This window comes from Anolis sagrei, chromosome Y (genome assembly GCF_037176765.1).
Source record: "Anolis sagrei isolate rAnoSag1 chromosome Y, rAnoSag1.mat, whole genome shotgun sequence".
NCBI classification, from domain to species: domain Eukaryota; kingdom Metazoa; phylum Chordata; class Lepidosauria; order Squamata; family Dactyloidae; genus Anolis; species Anolis sagrei.
Genome location: NC_090035.1, coordinates 70,709,668 through 70,725,959, shown reverse-complemented (window position 1 = coordinate 70,725,959; position 16,292 = coordinate 70,709,668). Strand labels below are relative to the sequence as shown.

At 43.7% G+C, this 16,292-nt stretch overlaps 1 protein-coding gene across 1 annotated transcript; it reads right to left on the bottom strand.

Moving 5' to 3' along the window:
• Window positions 1-5,144: 5,144 nt before the first annotated feature.
• Window positions 5,145-15,555, bottom strand: LOC132780134 (SERTA domain-containing protein 1). Its single transcript, XM_060783681.2, has 2 exons — window positions 15,436-15,555; window positions 5,145-6,225 (listed from the first exon to the last, which is right to left on the bottom strand). The coding sequence occupies exon 2, from the start codon at window positions 6,219-6,221 to the stop codon at window positions 5,532-5,534; it is 690 nt and encodes a 229-aa protein (XP_060639664.2). The 5' UTR covers window positions 6,222-6,225; window positions 15,436-15,555; the 3' UTR covers window positions 5,145-5,531.
• Between the last annotated feature and the right edge of the window lie 737 nt (window positions 15,556-16,292).

Sequence of the window (16,292 nt, the reverse complement as noted above, 5' to 3'; positions counted from 1 at the left end):
TAGCTGCTTCCTGCCTTGGGAATCCTTTGTTGGGAAGTGTTAGCTAGTTCTGGTTTATATATCTGTGGAATATCCAGGGTGGGAGAAAGAACTCTTTGTCTGCTTGAATGTTGCAATTGGCCACCTTGATTAGCATTGAATGGCCTTGCAGCTTTCATGTTAGGAATTCCCTTGTTTTTTGAGTGTTCTTCTTTATTTACTGCCCTGATTTTAGAGTTTTTTTAATACTTGTAGTCATATTTTGTTCATTTTCATGGTTTCCTCCTTTCTGTTGAAATTGTCCACATGCTTGTGGATTTCAACGGCTTTTCTATCTAGTCTGACGTGGTGATTGTTGGAGTGGTCCGGCATTTCTGTGTTCTCCAATAATATGTTGTGTCCAGATTGGTTCATCAGGTGCTCTGCTATGGCTGACTTCCCTGGTTGAAATAGACTCCAATGCTTTTCATGTTCCTTGATTCATGTTTGGGCAATGTAGACTTTGTAGACTTGTCCACAGCTGCATGGTCTTTGAAGCTGCAAGGTCATTCAATGCTAATCAAGGTGGCCAATTGCAACATTCAAGCAGACAATAGTTCTTTCTCCCACTCTGGATATTCCACAGATATATAATCCTCACTTGCCTGGTTTCCAACAGACTTCAAAACTTCTGAGGATGCCTGCCATAGATATGGGCGAAATGCCAGGAGAGAATGCTTCTGGAACATGGTCTTACAGCAAGGAAAACTCATAGCACCCCAGTGATTCTGGCCATGAAAGCCTTTGACAACACACAGAAGTCTAAACTGTCCTTAAATAGTGGAAAGTTTCTTTTGTTTGTACTTCTCATGCTGGCTGGGGTATTCTGGAAGTAGTTCCACATCCGGATACAGGTTTTGCAAAAGACCAATTGGCGATCAGATTATTTATTTCCACATGAGTCCAAAAGTCCTCTTAGGAAATGAATGGCACACAGGATTCTAACCTGGTGGTTCCCAACCTGTGGTCCATGGACCACCAATCATCCACAAGAGTGAAAATATGGTCTGTGGCCTCACTGTTACTACACCGTTGCCTCAAAACTATGTGGCAATGAGAGTGACTGACTTTTGCAAAACCCTCTTTGAGGCAATGGGGATGTCAGGAGGGGAGAGGCTGACAACACATGAGAGATTACTACCCTACCACATCAGCTCTAGAATATTAAATATGGTTTTAAATAGAGCTGATGGGTTCTATCTAATGCAATTTTCTGAATCAGCACCCCAAATAACCAAACCGAAACTGAAGTTGATCCAAAACAGATTTGTAACCCTTTTGGTACTAATGTTGTAGAGTAGTCCCTGGTCAAAGTGGTCACTGGTCTAGGTGGTCCCTGGTCAAAGTGGTCACTGGTCTAGGTGGTCCCTGGTCAATGTGGTCCCTGGTCAACGGGGTCCCTGGTCTAGGTGGTCCCTGGTCAACATGGTCCCTGGTCAAAGTGGTCCCTGGTCAAAGTGGTCCCTGGTTAAAGTGGTCCCTCATTAAGGTGATCCTTCATCAAAGTGGTCCCTGGTCAACGTGGTCCCTGGTCTAGGTGGTCCCTCGTCAACGTGGTCCCTGGTTAAAGTGGTCCCTGGTTAAAGTGGTCCCTGGTCTAGGTGGTCCCTGGTCAACGTGGTCCCTGGTCTAGGTGGTCCCTGGTCAATGTGGTCCCTGGTTAAAGTGGTCCCTGGTCAAAAAAAGGTTGGGAACCATTGTTCTATCTGAACAGCTTGTGAGCCTCTAGTGGTAACTCTATCAGATGCAATTTCATCTTTTCTTTGTTGTGAGGGTTCGGGATGTTCGGACAGCATATATCCCTCTTGTAGACCTCCGGGAGAAGCCGATTTGGGGTTATTTTAATTGGAAGAACACAATATAGCCCTGCAGGTAGAGAATCTGTGATCTAGCCTGGTGACTTTTTGGAGAACTCAAAAAGTTACACAACTTTTGGCGACATTGTTTTGGGATGATCCGAGTATGTGATCATGTTATTTTTTATTTATTAGCAAAGCTCTTTGGATTGAAAAACAACTCCTTTGCCATATAGATCAACCCAAGGTCCCCAAGTTTACAGATCCACTTGCCCACACCAAGGAAGACTTAGGAAAGAGTAAGAGAAGATCCAACAAGAATGCCTTCTGGGCTCTGGCTGGTAATGAGAATGCACCATGCCAGCCTTCTTCTCCTTAGGAATCTAGGGCAATGGCTATGATCCGCCAGGTGCATGCCACACAGTATGAGTCATTCCACTTGATCGGTACTCACTTCCTCCTTGTGCTTTCGTCCCAGTCCCAAACTCCAAAACAACTGCCCCAAAGAAGGGTGTGTGCGTCTCCTAGTAGTTTTCTCCTAAAGCTTCTGTATTTTTGAGGGGTGGATGTTCTGCTCCCAAACTTTGGAAATCCTTCCATAGAGACCCCTGAATGACCCCATCCTTGCTCTCCTTCTGCTGGGAGGTCAAAACATTTTTTTCTGTTGTCATACTTTTACAAACTGGCTAAGGATGGGCTTTTAATCTTCTGCAGTGCTAAGTGATTTTAGCATTTTAAAGCAGTGTTTCACAACCTTCCTAATGCTGCGACCCCTTACTTATGTTGTGGTAACCCCCAACCATAACATTATTTTCGTTGATACTTCATAACTGTAATTTTGCTACTGTTACGAATCGTAATGAAAATATCTAATATGAAGGATATATTTTCATTCACTGGACCAAATTTGGTACAGATACCTGATACACCCAAATTTGAATACTGGTGAGATTGATTTTGTCATTTAGGAGTTGTAGTTGCTGGGATTTATAGTTCACATACAATCAAAGAGCATTCTGAACTCCACCAACAATGGGGTTGAACCAAACTTGGCACACAGAACTCCCATGACCAAGAGAAAATACTGGAAGGGTTTGGTGGGCATTGACCTTGAGTTTTGGAGTTGTAGTTCAACTACATCCAGAGAGCACTGTGGACTCAAACAATGATGGATTTGGACCAAACTCGGCATGAATACTCAATATACCCAAATGTGGTTGAGTTTGGGGGAAATAGACCTTGACATGTTGGAGTTTATAGTTCACCTACAATCAGAGTGCATTCTGAACTTCACCAATGATGGAAGTGAACCAAACATGGCACACAGAACTCCCATGACCAACAGAAAACATTGGAAGGGTTTGGTGGACATTGACCTTGAGTTTTAGAGTTGTAGTTCACCTACATCCAGAGAGCACTGTGGACTCAAAACAATGATGGATCCTGACCAAATTGGCACAAATACTCAATATGCCCAAATGTGAACATTGGAGGAGTTTGGGGAAAAGTGACCTTGACATTTGAGAGTTGCAGTTTCTGGGATTTACAATTCACCTACAATCAAAAAGCATTCTGAACCCCACCAACTATAGAATTGGGTCAAACTTCCCACACAGAACCCCCATGCCTTGAAGGGACTCGTTGGCACCTGCCTCTCTCCAGCCTCGCATGCTCTCCCTTGCTCACAACTGCACACAACACTGCAATGCGCAGGGAATGCCTGCTCTCCCCTCCCTGCATTGGAGGCTCAGAGGTATTTTAAAAATGCATTTATTTTTTTCAATGTTTAGTGTTTAATTGCTTTGAGAATCTTGCATTTATACTTTTATCGACTTATGCATTGTTTTCAGCTATGTCGTAAGTTTGCCACCCTGAGTCCCATTACTGGAAGTTAAGCAAAATATAAACCAATAATCATAATAGAGGAAGAAAGAGAAGATATACATAATTATTTCTAAAGCAATCTGACACTTCATTGTTTTTCAAGGTTTTTAAAAATCATCCTTGGCACTCAAACAATAAATTACATGATCAGTCACACAATCATTTGCTGCCTCCCTTTGTGCCAGCAGCCGCCGGTCCAAATGCATTGGCAAACATGCCTACAAAAATGCCTGGTCCATTCAGTTCAGAAGGATCAGATGAGGCTGCTTTGGGAGGCGGAAACAGGTTTGCTACATTCCAGGACAGGAAGATGGTGGGTGGAATGCTCCCCTAAGACAGGCACTTGAAGATGTCCAAGATACTTAAATGGCACCGTTTTGGAAATGCTCCTCTCTCTCTCCATCAGTCCAAATGAGGGAGAAAAGGCTCAGCCAGGAAAACATTGTGGGTCCCATTGAAGTCTCATATGAATTTCCCCTTAAAAGCCATTGCTGGATCTTGTCACCCATTTTATGTACTTTCCATAGACAGAGTTGGAACAGACCATCTAGTTCAGTGTTTCTCAACCTTCCTAATGCCATGACTCCTTAATGCAGTTCCTCAACTATTGGTGATCCCCGACCATAAAATTATTTTCATTGGTACTTTATATTTTGCTACAGTTATGGATTGTAATGTAAATCTCTGATATGCAGGTTGCATTTTCATTCACTGGATCAAATTTGGCACAAATACCCAATATGCCCACATTTTGTCATTTGAGACTTGTAGTTGCTGGGATTTATAGTCAACATACAATCAAAGAGCATTATTACCCCCACAAATGGCCACCTTCTTCCACTCTGGTCTACTAGTTACGAATTATAATGTAAATATCTGATATGCAGGATGCATTTTCATTCACTGGACCAAATTTGGCACAAATACCCAATACACCCAAATTTGAATAATGGTGGGGTTGGAGAGGATTGATTTTGGCATTTGAGAGTTGTAGTTGCTGGGATTTATAGTTAACCTACAATCAAAGGGCATTCTGAACTTCACCAACGATGGAATTGAGCCAAACTTGGCGCACAGAACACCCATGACTAACGGAAAATACTGGAAGGATTTGGTAGGATTTGGCCTTGAGTTTGAGAGTTGTAGTTCACCTACCTCCAAAGAGCACAATGGACTCAAACAATGATGGATCTGGACCAAACTTGGCACAGATACTCAGTATGCCCAAATGTGAACACTGGTGGGGTTTGGGGAAAATAGACCTTGGCATTTGGGAGTTGTAGTTGCTGGGATTTATAGTTCACCTACAATCAAAAGGCATTCAGAACCCCATCAATGATAGAATTGGGCCAAACTTCCCACACAGAAACTCCCATGACCAATAGAAAATACTTTGGCAACCCCTCCGGAACCCCCTTTTGACCCCCCCCCCCCCCAGGAGTCATGACTCCCAGGTTGAGAAACACTCATCTAGTTCAACCCACCGCTATGCAGGAAAACACAATCAAAGCAACTACTTTTTTTTGTCGTGTCAGGAGTGACTTGAGAAACCGCAACTATTGATATGATGGGTTTCCAATCAGGCATATTTCAGGCTGGCAATAGCTTGTGTGTGTGTGTGTGTGTTTCTCACTCTCACACAACCAGGTTAACCAATGGCTCCAGGGAAGGAGGTATTAAAGACTTCTGTGCTACCTCGAATGGCAGCTTCACTTGGGACTTTCACCGTTGTTTCTCTTTATACCCACCCACCATTCCACTCATTTACATCCCACTTGTGTCCATGCACTTGTCCCATCCCACCACGAACCCCTCACCCTCCCTTTCTCTCTATCACAGCTCCTGAGCCTCCACCAGCATGTCCATGAGATAGTCGAGGTCAGCTAAATCCGGCTTCTCCTGCGCCGTAGCTGAGAAGCCTTCCTTGAGGTGTGGAAGTTCAGTGGGCGACCAGAGGTCAGAGTCATACATGGAAGTGTCAATGTCTTCAAAGAGGCCCTCCAGGCCATCTTCCAGGAGGTACCCACCAGGGCCCAAGATCTCTAGAGAGCCAGGAGGGCCAGGATGGGAAGTCCGTTCTGGCTCTGGACTGAGCAAGTCTCCAGGCGCTCCGAGTGAGGGCTGGAACGAGTCCCCCAGACCCTCTATGCCACTCAAGTCCTCCAAAATGCTGGAGAAGACAGAGATGTCCATGTTGGAGATCAGGAGCTCGTCCACTTGAGGGGCAAGAGATGCTGGAGGCTTCCTGCAAGGCTCCAAGGGGACGGGAGCAGAGGCAAGTGGGTCTCCCCCACCAAGGGCTGCAGGGATAACGGGGCTTACGGCTGGCTGCATCTCACCCTGGATGCGCCGGAGGGTGTTTGCCACCAGCACCAGGTGCCGGAGGTTGGGTTCCACATGTTGGAGGCTCTGGTGCAGTTTGGAGACAGAGAGGCTGAAGAGGGAGCTGGATGGCGAGGTGGCCGCAAGGGGGTCTGGCGCCTCGTCTTCGCTCCGCTTCCGTTTCATGCCCTTGGCCAACATTTTTCTGGAGCGGAAGGAAAGAACAGAGTCAGATCATCTCTATACTGAATGAAGCGCATATGACAAGAATAGCCATTCGAAGGAGTGGGGCTGGCTCAAGATATTACACTTTCTAAGGGTCCCATGGCGGAGCAGTAAGTTAAAACACTGAGCTGCTGAACTTGCTGACTGAAAGCTTGGTGGTTTGAATCCGGGAAGCAGGGTGAGCTCCCAATGTTAGCCCCAGCTTCTGCCCACCTAGCAGTTTGAAAACATGCAAATGAGAGTAGATCAATAGGTACTGCTTCTGCTGGAAGGTAACAGCGTTCCATGTAGTAATGCTGGCCACATGAGCTTGGAGGTGTCTACGGACAACGTCGTTTCTTCGGCTTAGAAATGGAGATGAGCACTACCCGCCCAGAGCCAGACACAAATAGCCTTAATGTCTAGGGGAAACCTTTACGATTACCTAAGGAACAAACAGCGCCCCTTCTTTCCAATTCAAGTCCCAGGGCTACAAAGGACATGAGGATACTGACCACCCGATTGTTCAACCCCGCACTGCCCAAATCTCAAGTCCTCATTGAGGAACAGAATAGTTTGTTTATTTATTTACACTATTTATATATAATAAATAAGATTAGTTAGTATAGACCAGGGATCCTCAAATTATGGCCCGAGGGCTGGATGCGGCCCTCCAAGGTCATTTACCCGGCCCTCACTCAGGGGAAACCTAAGTCTGAAATGGTTTGAAAGCACACAACAACAAACACAATCCTATCTCATCAGCCAAAAGCAGGTCCACACTTCCCATTGAAATACTAATAAGTTTATATTTGTTTAAATTGTTCTTCATTTTAATTATTGAATTGTTTTTAAGTGGGGTTTTTATTGCACTACAAATACGATATGTGCAGTGTGCATAGGAATTCATTCATATTTTTTTTCAAATAATAATCCGGCCCTCCAATAGTTTAAGGAACTGTGACCTGGCCCTCAGTTTAAAAAGTTGGAGGACACCTGGTACAGACTAAGGGTTTCCCTTCCATGTATACAGGGGTCCTCAAACTAAGGCCCGGGGGCCGGATGCGGCCCTCCAAGGTCATTTATCCGACCCTCGCTCAGGGTCAACCTAAGTCTGAAACGACTTGAAAGCACACAACAACGATGACAACAATCCTATCTCATCAGCCAAAAGCAGGCCCACATTTCCCATTGAAATACTAATAAGTTTATATTTGTTAATATTGTTCCTCATTTTAATTATTGTATTGTTTTTAAGTGTTTATTACACTACAAATAAGATATGTGCAGCGTGCACAAGAATTCATGTTTTATTTTTCAAATTATAATCCAGCCCTCCAACAGTTTGAGGGATTGTGACCTGGTCCTCTGCTTAAAAAGTTTGTGGACCTCTGAGTATGACTGTTGGAATGTATCAAATTTCTTTTCTCCTCTCTGTTCCTGCTCTCATTCTGATTGTCTAAAATGGATACTTTTCTACTGTAAGTCTTTATGAATCTGACTTCTGCCTTCTTACACTTTAGAAGGGAGAGTTTGTGCTGTGTGCTTTGAGATCTCTCTCTACTTGTGTGTCAGGAAAGATGTAGTGATTGAGGTTTTTCCCTCCCTTTGAAACCTTAGAAGAGATGGGTGATAAGAGTAGCTCAGACCCAGGTCTTGATTATTTAAAAAATGCAGTTATTTCTAATTATTGTAAATAAACTTTTTGTGATTTTAAAGATTGGACTCTGCATGTTTGCCTTTGAATTCTTTACAGTCACATCACATGGCACTTTACGCTCTGCTCACTAATGATCTGATGCTCAACTGTTTGTATCCTGTTTGTTTTTGGATGCTCTGCTTTAGTTTAGGATACTTTTCCCTAACAAATTCAAATTTGTTAGGGACCACCCAATAAGGACTTTGTGCATCCAAATGACATTTTCCTCCAGCCCAGAAATGTCTAGCATGCAGAAAGATACCAAAAATTCTGTTTGTAATTCTTTTGCTGTGATCACATCCCTGCCTGTTCCTTTTCCTTGGATTTGCTCTTGTTGTGTGCCTTTGGGTATATCCCACTTATGGTGCCCCTTATAGGATTCTCTGAGGGTGAGAGTATGTGACTAATCCAAGGTCACCCAGTGGGTTGTGAGTTTTCCGAGCTGTATGGCCATGTTCCAGAAGCATTCTCTCCTGATATTTCACCTGCATCTATGGCAGGCATCCTCAGAGGTTTTGAGGTCTGTTGGAAACTAGGAAAATGGGGTTCATATATCTGTGGAATGTCCAAGGTTGGAGAGAGAACTTTTGTCTGTTTGAGGCAGGTGTGAATGTTGCAACTGGACATCTTGATTAACATTGAATGGCCTTGCAGCTTCAAAGTTTGGCTGTTTCCTGATTGGGGGTATCCTTTGTTGGGAGGTGTTAGCTAGCCTTGATTGCAGCTGTGGACAAGTCTACATAGGGACCACCAAATGCAGCATCGCCCAAATGCAAATGGCTTAGCAGTTTCAAGGTCTGGCTTCTTACTGCCTTGGAAAATCCTTTGTTGGGATATGATTAGCTGGCCCTGATTGTTTCTTATTTGGAATTCCCCTGTTTTTGAATGTTGTTCTTTATTTACTGTTATGATTTTACAGTTTTTTTAAATACTGGTAGCCAGATTTTGTTCATGTTCATAGTTTCTTCTTTTTTTGTTGAAACTGTCTTTCTCCCACCCTGGACATTCCACAAATATATAAACCCAATTCCCTAGTTTCCAACAGACCTCACAACCTCTGAGGATGCCTACCATAGATGCAGGCGAAATGTCAGAAGAGAATGCTTCTGGAACATGGCCATACAGCCCGGAAAACTCACAACAACCCAGAGATTCCAGCCATGAAAACCTTTGACAATACATCATCATTCATTGTGATTCCTTGGTGGAGCAGGAAATCGAACCCTGGTCTGTAGAGTCGTAGTCCAATGCTCAGACCTCTACACCATGCTGGTCCTTATTCTCTGGATATCTAAATTCATTTTATAAACACTTTGCTAAAGTTCAAATAACTGCAATGCTCAAGATTTGGAGATTGAAAGAAAATAGTCATGGGCTGTCCAATTTAGAATAGTAGACTCATAGAGTTGGAAGAGACCTTGTGGGCCATCCAGTCCAACCCCCTGTCATAGAACCATAGAGTTGGGAGAGACCTGGTGGGCCATCCACTCCAACCCACTGCCAAGAAGCAGGAAAATCACTTTCAAGTACCAATGACAGATGGCCATCCAGCCTGTTTAAAAGCCTCCAAAGGAGGAACCTCCACCACACTCCTGGGCAGAGAGTTCCACTGCTGAACAGCTCTCACATTCCTAATGTTCAGGTGGAATCTCCTTTCCTGTAGTTTGAAGCCATTGTTCCACGTCCTATATAATTATAATATTTTGCTAGGTAGGCAGAAGCTGGGCTAAAGGCCAGGAGCTCACAAAGACCCAAGCTTTGAACTGTCAACCTTTCAAATGGCAAGATTTACTGCAGCTGGTGGTTAACCTGCTGTGCTAAAGCCCGGCCCTGATAAATCCATTCATTAGATTTAGATTTCAGCAGAAAACAAGCTTGCTCACAACTCCCTATAACTTCTCACATATTTATACATGGCCCTTATTATGTCTCCACTCAGCCTTCTCTTCTGCAGGCTATACATGCCCAGCTCTTTAAGCCGCTCCTCATTGGGTATGTTCTCCAGACCCTTGATCATTTGAGTAGCCCTCCTCTGGACACATTCCAGCTTGTCAACATCTCCTTTCAATTGCGGTGTGATTCCACGTGTGGTCTGACCAAGTCAGAATAGAGGGGTAGCATGATTTTCCTGGATCTAGACACTATAGAGGTCAAAATCCCAATGGCTTTTTAAGCTGCTGCTATAGAGGGCCTTGTTTTGATTCCTCTAGTCACTCCTTTGCAAATAGAGAAGGATTCAGAGTTGGCCTAGTTATTTCAGCATCAGAAGCAGAACATTTGAGATCTTCCCCCAAAAGAAGAACAGTTATATAAACAATTCAATTCCCTTTCACTATATATATGTATTTGGGTGTTTTCAGACAATTTTGACTAATGGTAAGGGCTGGCTTTGTTCTGAAGGACAGTAGTGGTTGGTCAAGATCTATGTCCCACCAGGAATGGAAGTAATGGGCATATATGGACCGCTTTTTTAAAAGGATTCCTGGAGAAGAAGCCTACTTGTCCTCAAGGCTTTAGATCACATTCTTGTGCTCTTCAAAGTTGGGAGGGTTGGCATCACTGTCCTCATGTCCTTCATGCAAGTTCCCTTTGGACATAGCGTAGCAGGCATGAGCCAACTTCAACCCTCCCTCCAGGTGTTTTGGACTTCAACTCCCACAATTCCTAGCAGCCGAATTGTGGAAGTTAAAGTCCAAAACACCCGGAGGGAGGGCCGAAGTTGGCCCATGCATGGTGTAAAGGCACTCCTAGACCATATTCCAGGAAAGAGAAACTACTGGAAGTTGTATCTCAAATGAATCCAAATGTATCCCAAGCCTTCTCAACCCTGAAGTGGACTCAAGGGGCCTTTACACATAGGCAACTATTTAATAGGGGCCCCTGGTGGCACAGCAGATTAAACCACTGAGCTGCTGACCAAAAGGCTGGTGGTTCAAATCCAGGGAGCAGGGTGAGCTCCCGCTGTTAGCCCCAGCTTCTGCCAACCTAACAGTTCAAAAGTATGCAAATGTGAGTATTTTATTATTTATTTACAGTATTTATATTTTGCTCTTCTCACCCTGAAGGGGACTCAGGGCGGATTACAATGTACATATACATGGCAAACATTCAATGCCATAGACACACAACATATATAGACAGACACACAGAGGCTATTTAATATTCCAGCTTTTTCATGAGGGTATTCTGACCACCAGAGGAGCTGTCACTTCACCATCCATTTGTGTCACTGATGAAGTACTTCCTCATTCTTTGCATGCTTACTGGAGATTTTTATGGCATTGTAAATTAGCCACCCCACATAAGCGGTACCTACATTTCCTACTTGACAGTACTTTCGGGCTGCAAAGGTTGACAGCAAGCTACACAAATCGGTCGGAAGCTCACTCAGAACCGGGCTGGCTTCGAACTCATGACCTTTTGGTAAATAGTGATCTTAATGCAGATGACTCCCAGCCAGCTGTGCCACAGTCCCAGTCAACAGGTACTGCTCCGGTGGGAAGGTAACGGCACTCCATGCAGTCATGCCAGCCACATGACCTTGGAGGAGTCTATGGACAATGCCGGCTCTTTGGCTTAGAAATGGAGATGAGCACCAACCCCCAGAGTCGAACACAACTAGTAGACTGTCAGTGGTACGCTGTTAGGAATTGTGAGAGCTGAAGTCCAAAACACCTGGAAGGAGGGCTGACGTTGGCCCATGCCTGGTGCAAAGGCACCCCTAGAACTTCTTCAAGGCACCCCTAGACCATCTTCCAGGAAAGAGAAACTACTGGGAGTTGTATCCCAAATGAAACTTTTCTACACTCGCTTCCTTATAAGGTGAATGACTCCTCTGTCCGAGAAGGCGGAGCAGATTCAAGCCCCAAAGGAAGCCAAAGGAGAGACTCACTTCCCGGCACCAAGGCCCTCCTCCTCCCTCTTGTCAGCTGCCACTCGTGTCCCCTCCCCGCAGCTCCGGTTTGGAACCGGTTTGGGAAGGAGCAGCAAAGCTGTCCCCAGATCGTGAGCCTCCAATGGCAAAAATGCATATAGGAAGGGAATCTTGGCAAGCTTGTAACCCTGATCTCTCCTTTCTCTAAGGGACATTGTGTAGCCACAGTCCAGCTACATTATAGACTTAATGCAGTTTGACTACCATGATTCAATGCTATGGAATCCAGGCACCAGCAACTCGGGTGTCTATGATTCCCAAATCTGTTCTGTTTCAGAGCTCTCCTTTCTCTTAAGCGGCGAACCTCACTGTGTATCCACAATCTATCTACATTATAGACTTAACGCAGTTTGGCACCACTTGGACTGCCATGATTCAATGCTACGGAATCCACGTAGTATGTTTAATGAGGCACCAGCAAATTAGGTGTCTATTATTCCCACCTTTGTTATGTTTCATCTGACTCTATGGGTAGATCTACCCTGTGGAACGAATGCAGTTTATTATTTTTTCTTATTACTTTTATTATTTAATATGCTATACCATATAATATATTAATTATAATATTAATTTATTATAGGCAGTATGCTTAATGAGGCACCAACAACTCAGGTGTCTATTATTTCCACCTTTGTTATGTTTCATCTGGCTCTGTGGGTAGATCTACACAGTAGAATGAATGCAATTTATTATTATTATTATTTTTATTATTTATAATTACTTTTATTATTTAATATACTATACCATATAATATATGAATTATAATATTAACATACTATATTATAATATAATATATTATAATAATATAATAATATAATAATTATTATATTATATTATAATATATTATAATATAATATAATACAATATATAATATATTAATAATATTACTATAATAATATAATATATTAAAATATAATTCTTTTATAATACATTATTATTTATAATATTGAAATATAAAAGATAAAAAAGAAAACATTGAAAGTGTGGGAACAATATATTTAGAGAGAAGCGGGAAATTTGAAAAGAAGGATGAAGATGAAAGAGAGAAAGAAAAAAAATAAAAATAAATAAAAAGATTTAGAAGTTTTGGTGGCTTCTGTTCTTCCTCCTTACATTCAAGTCTATTGGTTTTCCCATTCTGTCAAGATTTTCTTTCCCAATGTTCGTCTACTTTTAGTTTACAGATTTCGTTCCTTTCTTATCCTATATTGGATGTTGCATCTTCATATGTTCTTCAAAGATTGATCATTATTATTATTATTCAAAATATACCAATATACCAACACTTTTAACTGCCATGGCTCAATACTATGAAATGCTGGGTTTTGTAGTTCTACCAGGGTCTTGAGCAGGCATGAACAAACTTCAGCCCTCCGGGTGTTTTGGACTGCAACTCCCACAATTCCCAACAGCCGGTAGGGTGTTAGGAATTGTTGGAGTCCAAAACTTTGGTGGGCCAAAGTTTGACCATGCCCGGTCTTGACCCTTCTCTGTCAAAGAGTGCTGGTGCCTTGACAAACTACATATCCCTGGATTCCATAAACTTGAGCCATGGTAGTCAAAAAGGGTATTAAATTACATGCCCGGTCTTGAGCCCTTCTGCCAAAGAGTGCTGCTGCCTTGACAAACTATATATCCCAGGATTCCATAAACTTGAGCCATCGTAGTCAAAGAAGGTATTAAATTATATGCCCAGTCTTGAGCCCTCTCTTCCAAAGAGTGCTGGTGCCTTGACAAACTATATATCCCAGGATTCCATAAACTTGAGCCATGGTAGTCAAAAAGGGTATTAAATACCATGCCCGGCCTTGTGCCCTCTCTGCCAAAGAGTGCTGGTGCCTTGACAAACTATATATCCCAGGATTCCATAAACTTCAGCTATGGCAGTTAAAAATGGTATCAAACTATGTTAACTCTACAGCGCAGAAACACCTAATGATTGGACTTTGGTCTCGTTTCAGTTGCTCCAACTCCTGTGATTCACAATTCAATGAGATTCTTAAAAATTCCCTTTCTGAGTCTAAATAATTGTAACTCAGAAACTGGTAATAAAGATTCCAATTCTCTCCTCGAACTACACATCCCAAAATTCTAAAGGACCAAAAGCAGGCCATAAGAACAGCATCAAGATGCTGGAATTAGTCACAGAGTAATTCACTGGGGCCCTTTCGACAATGCGATATACAATTCAGGTTATATGCTTTGAACTGGATTATATGGCAGTGTGGACTCATATAATCTGGTTCAAAGCAGAGAATGTGGATTATGTGTTTTGCTAATCTGTACTACATGACAGTGTAGAAGCAGCCTGAGTCACAGAGAGAATCAATCCACACCAAGCATGGGCAAACCTCAGACCTCCAGGTGTTTGGATCCCAACTTTGAACTGGATTATATGGCAACGTGGGCACATATAATCCGGTTTAAAGCAGAGAATGTGGATTATGTGCGTTGCTAAATTTGTACTACATGACAATGTAGAATGGGACTGAGTCACAGAGAGAATCAATCCACACCAAGCATGGGCAAACTTCAGACCTCCAGGTGTTTGGATTCCAACTTTGAACTGGATTATATGGTAGTGTGGACATATAATCCAGTTCAAAGCAGATAATGTGCATTATCTGATTTTCTGGAATTGGTCAGAGTAATTCACTGGGGCCCTTTCGACACTCGGATATAAAATTCAGGTTATATGCTTTGAACTGGATTATATGGCAGTGTGGACTCATATAATCCGGTTCAAATCAAATAATGTGGATTAAGGGCGTTGATAAATCTGTACTACATGACAGTGTAGAATGGGATGGAGTCACAGAGAGAATCAATCCACACCAAGCATGGGCAAACTTCAGACCTCTAGGTGTTTTGGACTCCAACTTTGAACTGGATTATATGGCAGTGTGGACTCATATAATCCGGTTGAAAGCAGATAATTTGGATTATCTGATTTGATAGCTATATGACAGTGTAGAAGGGACCTGAGTCACAGAGTGAATCAATGTACACCAGGCATGAGCAAACTCGGACCTTCCAGGTGTTTTGGACTCCAACTTTGAACTGGATTATATGGCAGTGTGGACTCATATAAAGTAGTTAATGTGGTTTATCTGATTTGATATCTGTACTAGGAATTGTGGGAGTTGAAGTCCAAAACACCAGGAGGGCCCAAGTTTGCCCATGCCTGATCTACACTACAGAGTTAACGCAGTTTAAAACCGCTTTAACTGCCATGGCTCAAGGCTATGGAATCATGGGAGTTGTAGTTCAACAAGGCCTTGCGCCTTCTATGCCTCATCAGACTATAAACCCTAGGATTGCATAGCACCCAGCCATAGCAGTTAAAGCGGTATCAAACTGCATCAAATGGGCGGTGTAGATGCAGCCTTCTTTCCCTTTCCGGCCCCTCCTTGGAGGCCAGGCACGGAGGGTGACTCATGTTGCCGCTTCCCTTTTCAGCCCCGCCTGAGTCACACTGCGCGCCAATCCCGGATCAGTCCCGGAATCGACGCGATTCAGAAGCCCCCCTGACCCAACAGAGGGCTCCCCATCTTCCAGACCCCCCTTCATTTACATACCCGGCTCCTCAGAGGCCAATCAGCGGGGTCTTTCGCTCTAGCGGCAGCCAATCAGGAGCCTACATCCCTCTCTCGCGCCAGCCAACTCCGGAATGAAGCCCGGCTGCTTCTGCTGACGGACTTAAGCTACATTCTCTCTGCGTGGGCGGAGGAAGGGGAGCGCTGACCAATGGAAACGCTCCGACGGGCGCCTCATCTGCATACGAGTGCCTGTGGGCGGGCCGCGGAGACGACTCATCTGGAGGGGAGAGGGAGACAAACAAGGCAGGGGAGGCCACGCCCCCTCGCGCTGATTGGCTAAGGCGCAGCGGAGTCACTCCGCAGTCGAACCGGCTGCGTGTGGTGCGGTGGAGACGTGGGAGAAGTGGAGCGAGCGGGGGCGGGGAGCGTGAGCTCGGGAGCTGTGTAAAAGTCAACTAAAAATGCTGTGAGGCTGCCATAACTGCCCTAAATCCAACCAGCTAGACTAGATCTGCTAAAGGCGCGTCTACACTGTAGAATTAATGCAGTTTGATACCACTTTAACTGCCGTGGCTTGATATTATAGACTCCTGGAAGCTATAGTTTGGTGAGACAAAGGTAATGATCTTGCGAAGCAACTCCCAAGTTTTCCATAGCGTAGGACAGCTAAAGTGGTATTGAAATGCATTAATTCTACAGTGTAGACACACCTTTAGCAGGTCTATTCTAGCACCCCAAATCAGGACTCAGTGGGTGATTGACATCCATGAAAATCCCATTCATTAAATGGGTCTTGATTTCGGCTCCTCTTTAAACAGCCCTATCCACAGCTAACTGGTCAACATCCTAAAGGAATAAATTCAAAACAAAAGGAATCCAAAACTAAGAAAGATATA

Bases quoted from the DNA above. Each gene is read 5' to 3' on its own strand.
- LOC132780134 (XM_060783681.2), bottom strand. From the start codon at position 6,221: ATGTTGGCCAAGGGCATGAAACGGAAGCGGAGCGAAGACGAGGCGCCA.